This window comes from Puma concolor, chromosome C1, assembly GCF_028749965.1.
Source record: "Puma concolor isolate L17-30 chromosome C1, mPumCon1.1.hap2, whole genome shotgun sequence".
Taxonomy (NCBI): domain Eukaryota; kingdom Metazoa; phylum Chordata; class Mammalia; order Carnivora; family Felidae; genus Puma; species Puma concolor.
The window spans coordinates 27,228,757-27,247,298 of record NC_141674.1 but is presented as its reverse complement, the minus strand read 5'-3'; the positions used below and the strand labels follow the sequence as shown (position 1 = coordinate 27,247,298).

At 48.7% G+C, this 18,542-nt stretch overlaps 1 protein-coding gene across 7 annotated transcripts in view; it reads left to right on the top strand.

The window, feature by feature from the left end:
* The window catches only part of KIAA0319L (KIAA0319 like), a 98,972-nt gene extending 81,832 nt beyond the window's left edge, over nt 1–17,140 (top strand). For 3 of the 7 annotated variants that reach the window (XM_086716433.1, XM_086716432.1, XM_086716438.1), the window contains 7 exons: nt 808–967; nt 5,119–5,261; nt 6,111–6,233; nt 6,788–6,878; nt 8,783–8,874; nt 13,816–13,920; nt 14,234–15,464. In XM_086716433.1, the coding sequence (XP_086572559.1) occupies nt 808–967; nt 5,119–5,261; nt 6,111–6,233; nt 6,788–6,878; nt 8,783–8,874; nt 13,816–13,920; nt 14,234–14,421 (902 nt within the window). In that variant the 3' untranslated portion in view covers nt 14,422–15,464. Of the gene's footprint in view, nt 1–807; nt 968–5,118; nt 5,262–6,110; nt 6,234–6,787; nt 6,879–8,782; nt 8,875–9,356; nt 9,443–12,989; nt 13,409–13,815; nt 13,921–14,233; nt 15,465–16,051 lie in introns of those variants that run through there. The other 4 variants (XM_086716435.1, XM_086716437.1, XM_086716434.1 and 1 more) reach the window with 4 other exon arrangements.
* Nucleotides 17,141–18,542: the final 1,402 nt, after the last annotated feature.

The following is an 18,542-nucleotide window of genomic DNA, read 5'->3' as shown; positions in this document are numbered from 1 at the left end:
CTTGGCAGGTCTTCCAGTCCTTGTCCTACCTCTATGAAGGACAACAGCCAAGACACTGTAAAGTCTCTTCTGTGTTTAAAATCAGATCACAGATAGTCTACTAATTATGTAAATGATACATCAGAACAGGCAAATGGTGCATCCAATTATGGGAATAAGGTATTGTGATTAATCACTTAACTTCCAAGTGTAGCACAGCCTCTAGGACACAGAAATGAAGGACAGTGGTCTCACAGTTCTAGAGCCGTAAAAATATTATGCAGCTGTGATATTGCTCTAAAGCGAAGTCCTTGTTTCTTGGCTGCCTGGAAATTTTTTGTTTACTGTTTTCAAACCTGTAGGGCTGATGCATTTCCAGGATCAATAAGATTGTTGAGATGGACATTTTCCCTCCCATTGTTGTAGACAGAGCACAGCAAGGCACTGAAAGTCAGACACAGATCAGGAGAGATTGTACATATCCCCCACTTGGCCTGGAGAGCTCAGCAAAGCCAGCTGGGCAGAAGCTTTGAGAACAGACCTCGAAGTGTTCTTCTTTCCCACTCCCTTCACCAAACCCCTAGCCTCCCTGTTATGGCCTGATCCCCAGCACATGTGTGGTAATTGTCAGGTTGGTATAGAGCTCTCCACACCAGCCCCAGACCGCATTAGTAGCAATTCAGTATGGTCCCTTTCCATTTGCAGGAGGTCAGTTGCATTCCTGAATGCTCTCACTACTTTTTCTCCTGTGCCAGAACAGACACACAATGGCAGGTCTGTGTTAACTCTCCTACTTCCAAAGCCATGACTGATCCACATGCTTTCCAGATCCCAGGAAAAACAACCTGGTGGAGATCATCTTGGATGTCAACGTCAGTCAGCTAACTGAGAGGCTGAAGGGGATGTTCATCCGCCAGATTGGGGTCCTCCTGGGGGTGCTGGATTCCGACATCATTGTGCAAAAGATTCAGCCGTACACGGAGCAGAGGTAGCTGGGCAATGAATGGGGGGAGAAAAGGAAAGACCAGGGGCCCCCTGGGCTTGTTGATTGAGCTAAGAAATAGTGTGGGTAGATAGAGAAGGGTGGGCTCTTTGACCAAGAACCACTCATGGTGTCTATTTCTTTAATGAAATTTTCTCTTCTAGTACAGGTCACATAGTCTGTACTAGATACTGCAGCAGGGTACCAGGGTACAAGGTCAGAAGAGGTCCTTTATCTTGAAGGCCATAGTCTCATAGGGAAAATAATCAAGATGAGTATGTAACATCAGTACAGGGTGAATTTGACAGAATGTGTGGGTGTCATGGAGACACACAGAGGCAAGGCCAATGAATTCTTCCAGAGGAGTTGGGGCAGGGTGTGATCCAAAGATCTTCCAGAAGAAGTAAAACTTACATTGAGCAAGCATAGAAGGACTAGGAGGAAATTCATAATAGCTGAAAAGTATGAGCCATGGTCCTGTGGTATGAAAGTACAGAGTTCTCTCTGGAGGAAGTCATATGGTTCAGAGCACTTACCAGGCCCAGGACATGGTGGAAGATAAGACTGGCTGTGTAGATGGAGAATAGTCATAAGTTTAGGAAGGGGGGGATTCAAGTTAGATTCCTTTATGTGTGTGAAGTTTTTGTTTGTTTTGTTTTTGGAGCAAGGAAATTAGAAATTGTTTTTGTTTTTTGTTTTTTTTTTTAAGGAAGACCCCCTAGTGTGGAGGCTAGACCAAAATAGAGAGATGCAGAGAGAGAGAGACAGACACTAAAGGCTGGGGAACCAACCAGGAAGCTTTTGAACTAGTCTTAGTAAAAAAGTGATAAACCTAAGTTAAGGTAGTGGCAATGGAATGACAGAAGAGAGAAATGAAAAGAAAATAGAGGCAGATCAGCAGGACTTAGTAATTCTTTGGAATGAAGGGGAATGAGGCATCAAACATGAGGCTTTAGGTTTTGATGCCTGGATAGATGGTGAATGCCATTAACTGAGATTATGGATACAGAAGGAACCAGTTTCAAAGAAAAGATAACAGTTTTGACTGTTGAATTTAGGGTGTCTCATGGGTTACATGGAGAGAGATTTCATCAGACAGTGGCAAATACGGGCTGGAACTTGGGGCAGAAGGAAAAGCCGAAGATAGGGAATCACTGCATACAGGCAGGAATCAAAGCTGGAAGGACAGATGAGTCCCACTGGGGGTAATGTCCAGCACTCTGGAGAACCCCAGTATTTAAGGACGAGGCAAGGAGAAAAGAGCCAGCAAAGGAAACTAGGAAGCAATAGTAGAGAAGTGAGTGAAAAAGCAGGTGGGAGTGGTCTGCTGGAAGTTAAGAGGCGGCTGGCAGCTAGGGGCTGCCAGGGGATTCAGATGCCACAGAGGAAGAGTATGGTGAGGACACAGGTTTTGGCTTTATGATTAGATCGTCAGGACTACAGTGAGAGCATTTTACTTAGATGTTGGGGACAGAGGGCAAATTCTGTCATGGTTGGAGGATACAGAGATGGTAAATAAAACACTCTTTGAAGAGGTTGGTGCTGAAAACAAGATGGGAGGTAGATCAAAAGAACACCTTTTAAAGACAGGAAATACTTGAGCACTTTTATAGACTCAGGGAAGGTGCAGAGGAAAAGTAGAAGGTGGAGACTGGGGAGGTGGGTTCCAAATAGAGGCAGGTCTCGGGGACTGGCTGTGGGCAGAGCAGGTGTGCCACTTTCTCTGGAGATGGGAGGAAGGGCAGGAAAAGGTGCTGTTAAGGATGGATTTTAGAGACAGGATGGCATTCGAGAGCATTGATACTAGTGTTCTGGGTTTTGTCTTTGAAAGTGGAGGCCAGGCCATCTGCTTTGAGAAGGTGGGAAGGAGGTGGGCAGCATGAAGAAAATGGTAAAGGTTAGGTACAGCAGTTCCAGCAAAAGGATGCTGGCTTTGAGCAGCATTGAGATCTCATCCAAGGTTAGAGACACGAGGTTAGAGTGGTGGCTCCCAATTCTAGCTACTTGATAGCACCACCTGGAGCTTTTATGAAGGTGCCATTACCTGAGCCTCACCCCCAGGGATTATGATTCAGTTGGTCTGGAGTGAGGTCTGGGCGCCTGAAATTTCCATGCTCTCTAGGTGAATCTAACACTGAAGTTTCACTGGGTCAGAGCATGATAATAAGACCTTTTTTTTGGGGGGGGGGTGGGGGGGTGGTTTTATTTATTTTTGAGAGAGGGAGAGAGACAGAGTGCTAGCAGGGGAGGGGCAAAAGAGACAGTGGGAGACACAGAATCCAAAGCAGGCTCCAAGCTCTGAGCTGTCAGCACAGAGCCAGACACGGGGCTCGAACTCATGAACCATGAGATCATGACCTGAGCTGAAGTCGGATGCTTCACCCACCAGGCCACCCGGGCACCCCAGGGATTTTCTTTGTAATCTCTGCTGGCAGCCTGTGAACAGGAACAGGGCAAGTGGCTGCCTGGATTGACCCAAGCTGGTGGGGATTGGCTGGGCAGAAGTAGTGCTAAGACATTAGCAAGAGTGCTGCTGGACGTGTCACGGAAGGGTTTGCCAGCACACTTGCTCTCCCTGCATCTGGAAGACGATGCATGAGGAAGAGAAGCAGCACGGTGGCTCTGGGTTTCTGACTTGGACTGATTGGCCAAGTTGAGGAATTCAAGAGGATAGGCTTGCAGGCAGGGAGTCTATGATAGCAGGAAAGAGCATGGGGCAGACACCAGACAGACCTGGCTTTTGAGCCCTGCTCCATTAGTGTCTGCTCTGGGATGATGGGCAAGGTACTGCCCCTCTCCAAGCCTAGCCTGCTACTTGTACACTTTTGTAGGATTGTTACTGAGAGTTAAATAAGAGAATGTTCGTATCCCTACCATACAGAGAGTGCTCGGTTGCTGGTTATTGTAAGTTTATTTTGAGACCTGTTGGGTTACAGGTACCTATGAGAGATACGGATGGGGTGGATGTCCCAGCAAGCTTCTGCAGATGTAGATGTGGTCATTCTGGAAAGACTAAGGGAGAGGAGATAAATATTTGAGGTTTATTGGTATATATAGAGAAATTGAAACTGTTCGCATGGATTAGGTAACTGGGAGAAAATAATGAGAAATGGACCACACATTTTTATGACAAAGGTCTGTGTCTTGATTCTGAAATTTATAATACCCCACCCTTAGTCTCACTGTGCAGAGGACTTTATGAAGTCTTTTATGACAGTGCTTCCCAAACTTTTATGTCATGATACACATAGGCACTGATGCTATGTGTATGGCACTTTGGGATAAATAGACACGGCTGGTTATACAGGAAGCAACTGGTCTGGGGCCTCCGGGTCCCAGCCAGCCACTCTGTGTGTTGAAGGGATCAATATCTTGGGCACACCTACAACCCAGCGTGACCCACTGATTGAGAAGGTTCATTTGTGAGACTAACATGGAGTCAAGGGGGCTCTCCAAAAGGCCTCTTAAGGCCAAGGCATAGACAGCAGACTTTGTGCCCATATAGAGGTGAGATCAAACATGGCCTGCCCTGGACAGAAGTTGACAGAAAGCAAACAGATTCTGGACATGGGGTAGTATAATCTTGCACCAGCCACACCACTGTGTGGGGTCTTTCTTGTTGCCGTCACAGTAATGATCATTTGGCTGTTTTGACCCATGGATAATGCTTTGATGCTGTCCAACAACATACATTTTTCAGAGCATTATGGTTTGTCCTACAGGTAACCTAGGCACAGACCCAACAGCACCACACCACAGTCTTAGCTGTTAAAAGGCTGACAGCAGAGATGTAGTTGTAACCAAATCTCCATTTTCCTGACCTCCAGTTACTTGTTTGGAATGGGTTGTCTTGTTAGCTAGGACAGCTTAGGGCATTTCTAAAAGCATAGGTGTTGTAGTCAGACATACCAGGGTTGGAATTTGGCTCTGCCATAATTAACTGTGTGACCTTGGGCAAGTTACTTAACCCCTCTGAGCCCTAGTGTTGTCCTCTGTAAAATGGAGAGGATGCTGATAACACCTTTCTCACTGGCTTGCTGTGAGAGAATGTGTCTAATGCTTCGCACAGTGTCTGGCATAAAGTGCTTAGCAAATGGCAGCTACTGCTATTATTGCTGACGGCTTCAGCTCATTCATACTGTTGCATGTCTCTGCAGCACCAAGATGGTATTTTTTGTTCAAAACGAGCCTCCCCACCAGATCTTCAAAGGCCATGAGGTGGCAGCGATGCTCAAGAATGAGCTGCGGAAGCAAAAAGCAGACTTTCTGATATTCAGAGCCCTGGAAATCAATACTGTCAGTGAGTAATTCTGGGAAGCTGGGAATACAAGCCTGCCCAGTGCCCACAGTTCACCACAGTCCTGCTGTCCTCAGGCTTCATCACCTGTTCTTGAGGAACATGGATATAATCGCTTAGCTCCACTACCAGGGACATGGAAGAGTCCTGACTTGTTGCAGAGGTTTTAACCTGGGGTCCATGGGTCCATGAGCTAGTGTTCAGAGGGGCAAGGAGTTTGAATGGGAAGAAAATGACATCTTTATTTTCACTTACCTTTAACTGAAGTTCATTATTTCCCTCTGTTGTGAAGGTGGGCCACGAACTCCAGTAATATTAACAGAACCTGTGACTTTAAGGCAATAGGAATCACAAATAACGTCATAGCACACTACGTGATGAAGTATCATTACTACTCATCACTACTTCAAAATCATGACAGTTGTTAGACTTGCTTCTAAATCTTGTTACTTGATGTTTTCATAAAGACACATGTATATGTATAATTAGCTTAGAATTTTATATTCTTCAATATTTAAAAAACATGTGCAATATAATTGCTTTCCTTTGTAATACCATGTATTTTATTTTGGCAATTAAACGATGCAAAGAAGGGGGGGTCTGTGGGCCATGAAAGATGATGTACTGCTGGCAGAGAGTAACAATAAGTAAAAGCAGCCGGAACTGTCTTCAGTGGCCTGACTGCTCCAGTTTCATCTGACCGTGGCGATGATCACGGGCAATATGCCCGAGCTGTAAAAGCCCTCGGGGTGGGTGTCCAAGGAATTTCCCCACGGGCCACAGCAGGGGCGCTGGCAGCTGCCAGTCTGGCTCTGACTCCTGTTGACCTTTTCCCTTTCCTACTACTTTCAGCATGCCAGTTGAACTGTTCTGACCATGGCCACTGTGATTCATTCACCAAACGCTGTATTTGTGACCCTTTTTGGATGGAGAATTTCATCAAGGTGCAGTTGAGGGACGGAGACAGCAACTGTGGTGAGTTTTCTGCCTGGCGCTGTGCCAGCCGGTTTGGCACTGACTGTAGTTCTGAGTTGAGCAGGTGGGTGTTGGTGTTTCCGAGGCAGATGAGCAAGCGAGGAGAAGAACTCTGTGTATTTTCTGTTTGCAGAGGACTTTTACTTCCTTCCTCCACGCTGCTCAGGGTTAGAGCAGAGCTCTGAAGCAGTGTTGTACAAAGAACCAAGCTTAAATCAGACCAACTGCAAATTGCAGGCTAGATCAGACTGGCTGCAAGGCCTCCTGTCTTTTGCGGGGTGTCTCTGTGCCATAGCCTAGTGGAAGTCTGCAAGTGTCTGTTCTCCCTTTCCTTCTGGGAAAGCTCCTTACAACCTGCTACACTGCCTCAGGGTCTCAGCAGGGATGGTTTAGAAAGGTGAAAGCTTCAGCTGCCTACAACTGCAAGGTCTCACCTTCCCTGAGCAGCCTTCCTGTCTGCAGAGCGAAGCCACCTGCCCGAGGCCGAGGCAGCCCAGACTGTCCTGCTGGCCCCTCTCTCTTCACAGCCCTCACCATTTTGTTTCTCTTGGCAGAGTGGAGCGTGTTGTATGTTATCATTGCTTCCTTTGTCATCGTTGTCGCTCTGGGAATCCTGTCCTGGACTGTGATCTGTTGTTGTAAGAGGTAAGATGGATTCTCCTTGAAAATTCATTAGAGCTTCTAGTTGTGTCTTCATTCATTAGGGAGGTATCTGGCATTTTCCATGTGGAAGGTGCTAAGTCTTGGGGGGTCCCTCCCTTCCTGTCACTGTTAAAGTCATTTGGCCCACCCAAGGCATGCACAGAAAGGCTTTCCTTACCCTCTGCCACTCCTGAGGGCAGGAACACACCCCTCAGCCAAGTGGCTGTCACTGCATTGATGCACAACCTGGGAAGCGTGGCCATAGCCATGATGGGCCTGGAATGTGGACCTGAGTCACATCTGTCTAGGATAGGTGTTCTATATTACTCCCACTCCACCTGTCTCACCACTTGACACATGAGTTCTCAATTTTTATGCCTTCCTTTCTAGTTGGGATTCACGTGTCTATGTACTTTCACGTAACTGTAGACTTAGATTAGTCATGATTAAGTGTTCTAGGTTTTTTTGTTTGAGTCTTCCTCTCAAATGATATTTAATGGGAATATTTATTGTATGCTTTTCATTATTAATAATAAGTATGATTTCTACACTGCTGTGTGCCAGACACCATGATAACATTTTGTAGGTAATACCTTTTTTTTTAATTATAATTTTTTTTTTAACTGTTTGTTTATTTTTGAGAGAGACAGAGACAGAATGTGAGTGGGTCGGGGCAGAGAGAGGGAGGCACAGAATATGAAGCAGGCTTTAGGCTCCGAGCTGTCAGCACAGAGCCTGACGCAGGGCTTGAACTCATGAGCTGTGAGATCATGACCTGAGCTGAAGTCAGACGCTCAACCAACTGAGCCACCCAGGCGCCCCTGTAATACCTTTTTTTTAATGTATATGAGAACCTTTGCTCATCTTACAGCTAAGGAAATGGAGGCCCAGGAAAACAACCCCACCTGTCCACGGACACACAGTTAATACGTGACAGAGCTGAGACAGAGCCTGCAATATTGAGCCTAGGTTTCACATGAAACCTAGAAAGTGAAAATAATTTTTGATAATTTCCACCAGCCTGAGACAACCACCATTAGTAGATGCTTTCTTTCACCCCCCACCCCTCAAGCACAGGGTTTTTGTTCTCTTAATGTAATAGGGAGAAACTGTGCCTGACTCCACGTTGCCTCTTTCCCTTGCTGCTGTGACCTACAGCTTAGAAACTTCTGCTGGGCCCTGTACGTAGGCATGTTAATCATCGAAGGAATTTTGCTTATAGCTGAGATGAACAAAAAACTCTTGTTTTAACCTGAGACCTACCTCACTCAAGGAGATAAGCAAGTACCTTCAGATAGGCCTGTGCTATGTTTGAGATTCACAGAAACATGATCAGATTCCTACAGATTATCAACCAACCTAGGACAGAGAAGTTACACAGCCTTCCTTGGATGTCTGCAGACATCAGTCACCTTTCGACTCCAGCCTCCTCCCACTTCCTCCACCCTAACAGAAAAGCTCAAATATCATGCTGGGGGAGATGGTTCTTTGGGACAGGAGTCTGCCATCTCCTCGGTTTGCTGATTTTCTGAGTGAAGTCGTTTTTCTCACCCCATTCATCTTTCCCCTTGACTTACTGGCCTGTGTGTGGCGAGCAGGACAAGCTTGTACCCCCTTACGTTTGTGTTGTTAACCAGTCTCTCCTTCCTTGCTGCTGTGGAGTGGTGGCTCCATGGTAAGATAGTCAGAGTCACCTTCCTTTCCCAGAATTGGTGAGGCATTACTTGAAAAACAAATCACAGTCGCCACCTTCCTGCAGCTGCGAAAGCAAGGGAAAACAGTCCTCCCATTAAGCAGCTCTCACCAGGACGGGGCCCTCTATGTAGTCTGGCCATCACCCTGTGGTGAGCTCCCTAATCTCACACAGAACCCCCTTCTTGAGCAGCTGTGGGGATTGTGTTTTTCAGGCAGAAAGGAAAACCCAAGAGGAAAAGCAAGTATAAGATCCTAGATGCCACGGATCAGGAGAGCCTGGAACTGAAGCCAACCTCCCGAGCAGGTAGTGGCCCTGGGGGTTGGGGACGGAGGCCTCTAGATTTGTGCACTCTCCCTATGAAGAGCTACTGTCACTATAGTCCCCTCCTAAATGTGTTGCTAACAGCTGTTTGTTCCAGAAAAGCATTTTGACTCTTGCTTGTTAAACGCTGAGGGCTGACCTTGCCTTGCACTGCCAGAAGCTGCCTGCTGGGTGAGCTCTGATCTGGGGCTCACTTCTCAGTATTGCTTCTCTTTGCAGAAGGACTAAGCCTCTTGCTTTCCTTGGCATGCTCATTCCCCTCAGGGATTCCTCCTGGCTTTCAGCTGTTCATGCTGCCCCCTGTTAGTCATGCTCAGGGACCTTGGTCTCTTAGGCCTGACAAGTCTGTCCTTTCTGGGCAGACAACAAGGTGTGGCAGCAGTGGGATTGAAATCAGTGTCTCCAGCTGGCCTCCTCCTCAGCTGGCCTTCCTCTTCCATCTTCCTCTACCTTGTATTTGGCAGATAGATCCATGGGCTCCGCTGGTGGCTTAGAACAGGCAGGAGGGCAGCTTCCCTGCTGGTCCCAGTGCACAGGACTCGTCTTTCAGGTGCCTCCCACCAAGGAATCACCAACTGCACAAGCACTGAGATGGCTTGGGTGATGGGGCTGGAGGTCAGGGTGCGCAGGGACTCCCTTCCTTGGCTGGGTGTCGTCATGGGTGAGGTTTCCATTCATCATCATGAGGCCACAGGACCTGCATTGCCTGTTTATGGGACTCTAGGTGGGGCTATTCCTAAACACTCTGCCAACAGAACTGTTTTTATACAAAGCATTTATCAAACATGTTCATACTTAAAGCTTTGTATTAGGAGAGGCTGGAGGGGAAAACAAGAGAGTTCTGACACCCTGGCTCTGCCCTCGGAATTTCAGTCTACTGAGGGAGCACAGACACATTAGAGAAAAAAAAAAAAAATGCTCTCAGGCGGCCTGGGCTCTGCACCCATGCACCTTGGGTAGAGAACATCTTGGGGTGGTACCTGGAGGTGGTGGGGCTTGTAAAACCAGAGAAGTAGAAACACTGAAATGGAGCCTGGAGGTAAAAACGTGCACAGTCCACCCCCCAGCTGGTGGCCAAGGTTGTTTTCATGTTACTCTGAAAGTTTTCCCACCCCTCGAAATCCTTTGGTGACTGACTTTGGGTCTGGCTAACGTGGCCTTGGGTGAGCTCTTATCTGTTGGCTTCTCTGAGATCTATCGCCTTGTTGACTTGGTTCATATTTCTGTCCAGAAAGCTCTTTGTCGTTTTTGTCGTCCCTCCCTTAACCTGTAAATGTCATGCTCATCTGTCACGTGACTGTTTTGGAATTTCTGTCCCTATATTAGTTCTGTATCTTTCCCCTACCAGTCAGTGACATTGGTGAGGGCAGAGATTGTGTCTTATTCCTCTGTGCATATGGATTGAGACCACTGTTTGCCAGGCCCTCTGCCAGATACCAGTTACATACGGTGAGCCAGACAGACTCTGCTGCTCTGGAGCTTCTATGAGACAGACATGAAATATGCAAACTCCCAGATACACAGCATGTGATAATGAAAGGTCTTTGTAGGGGCGCCTGGGTGGCGCAGTCGGTTAAGTGTCCGACTTCAGCCAGGTCACGATCTCGCGGTCCGGGAGTTCGAGCCCCGCGTCAGGCTCTGGGCTGATGGCTCAGAGCCTGGAGCCTGTTTCTGATTCTGTGTCTCCCTCTCTCTCTGCCCCTCCCCCGTTCATGCTCTGTCTCTCTCTGTCCCAAAAATAAATAAACGTTGAAAAAAAAAATTTAAAAAAAAAAAAAAAAAGGTCTTTGTAAAGAAGAACACTTGAACTGAGACCCAAGGGACCAGTAGGAGTTAGCCACATAAGGACTCTGTGAAAGCGCATTCCAGGCAAAGGAGCAAAGTCGGTAAAGGGCCAGCTGCTGGAAGCAGCAGAGGGCATTTGAGGAAATAGAGGAAGGTGACATACTGGACATGGTGAGCACGGGGCCAGTGGCACGAGGCTGCACAGGTGAGCAGGGACCTAGCTGTGGGCTCCTTCTGAGAGTAGTGGGCAGCCACAGGCAGCTTTTTAAGGAGGTGAATGGTCTGATTTGGTTTACATTTTAAAAAGAGACAACCCTGGCTGCTGTGTAGGAATCAGACGGGCAAGAGCAGGTAAAAGAGGATTCGGTGGAATGTCCTAATGGTGGAGAGATGGTAAGATAGGGAGAGGCACGTAGATTCCAGGTACCTTTGCAGGGAAGACTTGATGCAGTTTGTGGCATGTTAGCCGAGAGGTGTGGGAGAAAAGGAGACGTGCAAGCTGGTCCTGGAGCTTCTGCTCTGAGCAGGTGTGGGTTGGGTGGTACTGGAGAGGAAATGCCGGAGAAGAGAAGTGTTTGCTTCAGGACGCTTGCGAATGGTGTTGAGGAAATGAGGCTGGAAGACTGGTGAGGACAAAAGTGCGGAAGGTTTTGAACATCAGCCAGGGTTAAGCATTAATTCTGATGGTGACAGGAAGTGTCATCTTGAAAGTGCTGGCTTAGGAAAATTAGTCTCTAATGACACCTGTAATTGACTGAAGGGGAGATATCCCATGTGGAGGCCAGCAAGGAGACTTTTGCAGTGGTCTGAGAGGGAGGTGACGATGACTCGACCAACATGGGGTCAACAGGATGGAGGACGGGAAAGGTCAGGGCTGACTTCTGACCTGAGGGACAGAGAATGATTCTGTAGACACAATTAAGACATCAGTGCAGTGCCGGCTGGGGTAAGAAAAGATGAATTCAGTTGAACCCAGTAGAACAGTTGGACTACAAGTGTCAGTGTAAGAATCTTCTAGATGCTGGTGAGGGCCAAAACAAAAGTGGGTCACATCCCTTCTGGGGAAAATGTTGAGGGACCAAAGAGTCCAGAGCTGAGGAGCCCATGAAGGGCCGTCAGTGAGGGAAGAGGTGCACCGTTAGGGAGTGGTCAGCAGTATTAGCTGTTGCAGACAGGGATAAGAATTGTCCATGAAGATGACACTGGGGAAGTTTCTGGTCACCTGAAGAGCTAGAGTAGAATGGTGAATGGTAGAAGTGAAAATGTAGGTTGTTCCAGCAGTAAGTATGCAGTGAGGAAATGGAAGCCCTAAATATTGAAAAAAAGTCCTTTAGAAGTGAAGCAGGGTGAGGCAGAAGACAGAGGTAAGGCTCCTGAGGAGAGAGGGAATGGGGCTCAAGAAAGGAGAGGGTGGGGGACACAGGGCTGGGTGATAGCACCAGGAAGTGCTGCGTTGAAGAGGCAAAATGGGCAGGAGGCAGACATCCAGTGAAGGGGGGGCAGCAAGGGAGAGCCCAGTTGCATCTGGGTCACCAGGAGGAGAAAGAGGAGAGTCAGGAGGCCCTTGTCTGTGGGCAGTGTGTAGCTGAGGGACAGGTGAGAGCCCCCTTGCGCTTGGTCTTCTGGCTCTGGCCGGCAGATCAGTTGTGGACTCAGCAGATTAGTGGGTGCCCCGCAGAGCAGAGCCACTAGCAGGTAGGGGAGAAGGGGATTCAAGCCTGTCAACGTAAGGCACGGAAGCTGATAGGTTGAAGCGTGGATTTAACAGGCCCCTTGTGAAGAAAGGTAATGCACGTGGAAGCACGCTGACAGAGACCCTGTTTGCTGGGAACCAGGCTGAGCTCTGATGAGGGCTGCCTGGGGAGCCGGTGCACCCGCCTGGGTGAGCTCCCAAGGCAAGCCTCAGGAGACCTGCTTTCCGTTCAGCGACTGTGGTTTTGGGTTTGTTTTTGCTATTCTATTGATTTTCCAAAGCTTTCTTTTGAAGCATATTAGATTGAACCATATGAAATTAATAGTGTGTGACTTTTTTGAACCCATAAAAATGGTAGTTTTTTGTGGTTTAGCCCAACGGACAGCTGGATGGGTTTCCTGCAAGTGAACGTGCCCATATAATCAGCTCCCTTTCTTTCCCGTCATCCTCTTCCTCCTGCCAACGTACTTCTGATATTTTAGTTTATATAAAGGGAATCACTGTATTTGGCCCTTTCCATTCACCATTACACTTATGACTTCCCGACGTGCTGTCAGGCAGAGCAGTCGTTTGTCCATTTCCTGCTGTGTAATTTCCACTGTATTAATACATCTGGCAGGTGTACTGTTGACAGGCAGTTGAATTCTTTCCAGTTGTGGCTGTTCTGAGGAGTGTGGCTGCAGAAGCTCCTGTCCAGGCCCAGCTTGTACTGTTTAGTGAGTGAGATCGCTCAGTTCTCCAGGCAGAGCAGGAGTGAGTGTGGGAAGGCCCTGGGTGAGTGCTGTCTGGTGTGGTGCTGGGTGCATGTCTCCCTCTCCCGCTCCTGTCCTCTGTAGCTGTGGAGGAAGGAGGGCTTTGGGGAAGAAGGGAAGCTTCATGTGGGCATGGGAGGGAAGGCTTCACAGGCACAGAGGGGAAGGGGTTGAGCCTCCCCTGGGCTTCGTTCTTATGTTGGCCCACTGTTCCCGCCACACGGGAGAAGCCTGGGACACTGGTATCAGCTTTCCTGGCCAAGAAGGGGCAGAATGGCTGAGAAGGCATCTCAGGACATTACTTCAGTGTTTTGGGGGATCTGGGTGGGACCAGGGGGAAGGGAGAGTGACTATTGGATATGGGGTTTCAAACATACCTCACCTGTCTGGTCACCTTTTTCAAAAAGGAGGTAGGTCAGCTCCAGGGTGGGTGGTGTAGGGCCCAGAACACTACCACGTGGGGTTTTCTGTTGGCACTTCCCATGCCTCATCCTGTGGCTTTGTTTTTCCGGTGTGGTTTCTGCAGCCACAGGGATAGGTAGTGAAGGTGACTGCAATGGCTTGCAGAATCTCAAGCATCCTTTCTGAACTTAGGTGCTTCTTATGGGTCCTCGTTTGTGTGTTCTGATGCACTGATGGCCTGGGACTGTCTCTGGGAGTCCCTGGTACTCCAGTCAGGCTCTCTGCTTCTAGCACCCACGCAATGGAACCAGAGCAAGCATCTGTGGGGAGCGAGGTTGCGTACTCACTTGATGTCGGGAACTCGGGCAAGCCCTTTACCATCCATGCTGAGCCGGGGTATGGTGAAAAGTTTGTCCTCTAGAGCTGAGTTCTCATTTGTCGTGCTTTCCTGCCTCCTGTGGGAGCTCCATCCTGTTCATAAAGGGAGGTGATAAAACATTGCACATTTCAACAAGAGGAGAATGGGTCATTAGGTGGCACTGTTAACCAAAGCTAATAGATACTGGAGACAAGGAATCCACATTGCAACCCAGTTCTGTTATTTCCCCGGTCCCTCTGTTCCTCTTCAGGCTGGGAGAAGGGTACAGGGTGTGGCTGAGGCCGAGGAAGGTTTTGTGCTCCTGAGCCTGGATTCTCCTCTCTCTCGCAGGCATCAAACAGAAAGGCCCAATGCTGAGCAGCAGCCTGATGCGCTCTGAGTCGGAGCTGGACAGTGATGATGCCATCTTCACGTGGCCAGACCGAGAGAAGGGCAAACTCCTGCATGGTCAGAATGGCTCCGTGCCCAACGGGCAGACCCCACTTAAGGCCAGGAGCCCACGAGAGGAGATCTTGTAGCTACTTGGTCTGTTTCCTCAGGGTAGGGGTGGGCAGTGCGAGTCCAGAGCATTGCCAGGCTGGTTCTCATACCTCCCATGTCCGTGGGCAGCTGTTCTCCCAGCATCTGCTGGTCATTCCACCCTAATACCCTCAACCAGAGCTGCTGGCACCTGAATCCAGAGACTGTCTCCGGGAACCCTGAATGAAGCTGTGAACGAAGAGGTTTCCTCTTTAAAACCCTTCTGGTAGCCGCCCCCCCCCCCCCCAAATGTCCTCACCTCAGGGCCTCCTTTTTCGCAAACCCCTCCTCTGCTCCAAGGGCTGTCCAGCCAGCTCCCAGCTGCCTCTCCAGTTCCCTGTTGGCAGTGTTGCTGCTCCCAGGGCACCCGCACAGCAAGTCCTGGCTGTAGAACAAGCACCACCAGCCTCCTGCTCCGAGAGCCTGCCTGTGGGCACATTCTTTGTCCTCCTCTTTGGGACAGAGCCGTTATCTTTTCGCTAGGTCCAGAGAAAGTGGAACCCCCTGTCCTCATCACTGATGCCCATGTCCAGCCTGAGATTAGGGGAGGACTGGCTGTTTCCGGAATGGAGGGGCCCCTCTGGCTGCTGGGCCATCTGTCAGACAGCTGGGCTGGCCACAGACCCTTTCCTTCCTCCTGACCTGCTGCTTCAGGACTCAGGCCCCCATGCCCTGCCCGCAGGAGACAGTCACACGCTGACTGGAATGTGATGGCATGAGCGCATGTGTGCGACTGCCCCATGGCGGTCTCCTCTGTCTTGTGTGTCCCTTGCATGTGTGTGTGTGTGTGTGTGTCAGAATGTGCGCACATCAACTCCTCATAGGGCTCTCGGGTACTTGTGAGGCTACCTGGACAGACTTTTAGCTCCTTGGAGCAGAGACTTCCTGAATCCCTCTGGCCCTGTCACTGGTTCCTCAGCCATGGTCATCCTGGGTGTTGGGGAATGGGAGCTTTGAGGGAGTGACTTTTTGAAAAGAAACTTAGTTTACACTACTGCACTACTGTCTGTTGTGAGATGATTAAACATGCTATTTAATTGTATGTGTACCTGCTGGGTGTGCTGCTTTGTGCTACACTGCTGACCTGTACCATGGGTCCAGCCACCTATGCATCCCTGGGATGCGATAGCCTCCAGTAAGGAAGTTGTGGGCCTTGGCATCAGTGTGTGTGGCTGATGGTGCTGAGATTCTGCCTCAGCCGCTGCCTGGCCACTGGTGCAGGCTCCCGGCCTCTGCTGGCCAGCTGCTCCCCCCTGGCTTTCAGGGAGGGGGTTTTCTGTCCTCTTAACCTTCTGTTAACAGAAAAATGATTCATTCCTCCACCTTCACCCCACCCTCTGAACCAAGCAAGGAATTCAGAGTGTCCTAACGCCCAGGGTGTGGACTTTAGATTTCTGGACCCCTGTGCTTCCCTTTTGGATTTTCAAAGCAATAGGGGTGGCCTCATGCCCCAGAACACAGTGCAGTGTTCATGGAGCAGCTTGCACAGCACGTAGGGTAGGAGGAGGGCTGGTGTACAGTCTCTCTCCCAGGAAGGGGAGGGGAGAGGACAATGGAGCTCATTCCCTACCCAAGGCCCTGCGCACAAAAACCCCCTGGGCATGAGCAGAATTGGCTCTGTTTTCACAGATACAGAAACTGAGGCATAGCAAGAAATAACTCGGTCCACATACAATAAATGACAGAATTAGAACTTGGGCCTCGCAGAAGTCTGTGGGCTGGATCAAAAGCCTGGGAGGCCTGATGCCAGACTGTGGGGGATCGACTGTGGACTTTCTGATGGAGGTCTGGCACAGGAGGATGTACCTTTCTACTAAGTTCCCAGGAGACACTACGCTGCAGATCCGGGGGCACACTGTGAGCACCACTGGTTTGGAAGTGCGTATCTAGTGCAACGTTGAAGAGGAGCGGCAGCTGTCCCATCCTGAAGGTTGGAAGTAATCACAGAAGCAAAAGCTTGAATCGCTTCAGGCCAGGGATACAGATTTCCTCAGGGCTGCAGGTCAGGCTACACAGGAGGAGAAGGTGGGCAGGAGACCAGGACTTGATCACTTACTGGCCTTCTGGACTTGTCCTGTTGTGGGGTGTGGGGCTCATTTCTACATCTTACCTCAGCCACAGCTCACTGAAGGATATGCTTTTATCTCCGAGATGATGAATTTTTCATCCCCTACTCTTCCCACTGAAAAAACGACAAAACCCAGAAACCAATGCTGCTGTCCTGTTAGGCATATTTCCAGTTGAGTACAGGAAATATTCAGCATTACCAAAGCACCAGTGTCCCCTTACTCATCGTCTTGTCTCTACTCCTTAGCACAGTGGCTGATACGCACTTCAGAGCGTGCCTGTGGTGAGCACAGTCTAAAAGGGTGATCCATCCTAGAGATGTGGGAGATGTGGCTTCTCAAAGGAAAATGTCAGCTGAACAACGGAAAAGATGGCAGATCTTGTCACTGCTGAACTGAGCTGACACTCCAGGGAAACATGGCCTACTAAGCTCCCAGAAGTATTACTTAGGAGAATAAAGAGAAGGAGTTAAAATATGAACAACAAAATAAGATTGGGGTGGGGGTGGGGTCAAATGATTGAAATTAAAGTAAGCTAAGGTCCTTCCAGTAAGCTAAGGTCCTGGATTCAAGTCAAGTATTCATGTTATAAATATTGAGGACACCATTAACAATTAGTAACTGGCATATGTAACATCTGCACCAGACAAGGGAAGAAAAAAATACTTCAATCAGTGAAACCGTACAGGAATGAAGGGGGAGAAAGCAGTTTTTTAAAAATGTGACCACTTAATGGGCAAAAGTTGTCAGATTCGACATTAAAACCACCACTGCCGTCACCACCACCACCACTTCCAAACTGAAGTTAACAGATTGGATATATTTGTAAAACTGTAAGAGAGACACGTAAAATACAACATTGAAACACTGAAAAAGAAAACAGTAAAGATATAGTAGGGGCTTTGGTCCTTATTAAGATGATAAAGTGGCATAGGCTACTGGCTCCTCTCCCCCCCAAAATAATACACCTTAGGAGATGGCATAAATCTGAGGAACCACCACCAAACCCAGCAACAAACCACCCCCAAATCCTGTAAGTATGCCTAGGAGACTGAAGGTCATCATAAACTGGGAGGTAGGCCATAAGTGAGAAGTCTACCCTTTGCTGCACATGGAATAATCAGTCAATTCACTGGTGTCAGCGGGACACTGTCAGGGCAGGGCCGTAAGCTCTGCTGAGATGAGAAGGGCTTGGCTGGGCTGCTCTTGAGATTAAAAAACCCTTCCCTCTCCAATGCCCCAAGACTGGAAGATGACAACTAGGAAGTTGCTGCTGCTTCCTAAGGATCTGAAGCAACTACTGGTAAAGCAGTTAATAGAGCCTTTGAGGTGTCTGGAGGTTATTACCTTCCCCTTCTTAATCTCACTGGGATGGACAGCATAGAGCCTGGCCTTGGCCTTTCATCAATAAATGTTACTAGACAGGAGCTGGTGCTCTTTAGAAACATGAGCTCATTGGCCAAAATAACCAGATGCTGCCTGGGGGTGTACAACCCTCAGCCCCAAAGACAGCAAACTAAATACACACATTAGTCGAGAACTAAAAATAAAGCAAAATAAATGTACAGGGAAACATTAGCAGTGTGAAACAGGAACAGGAAGTACAGGGAAATACCCAGGATGAAAAATATAATGAATGGGATAGAGTGACAGATACAGGTCAAAACAAATCAGCATCCTGAGGATCTTTACCACCAGAAAGCAGGAAAGGAAAAAGACAGCAGTCCAGGGGCAGAACAGAAGTGCCGACATGTGAGTAACTGGGAGTCCTAGAAGGAAATGGAAGAGGTAGAAAAGGAAATATTTGATGTAGTAAGACCAGAATTAAAGAAAGATCAAAGAACTCATGGATAAGTAGGGAAAACGTACTGAAACCAGAAACACTGTAGCAAGACAGCGAGAGATGGTTTTAAAGACCATCTAAGACGGGGCGCCTGGGTGGCGCAGTCGGTTAAGCGTCCGACTTCAGCCAGGTCACGATCTCGCGGTCCGTGAGTTCGAGCCCCGCGTCAGGCTCTGGGCTGATGGCTCAGAGCCTGGAGCCTGTTTCCGAT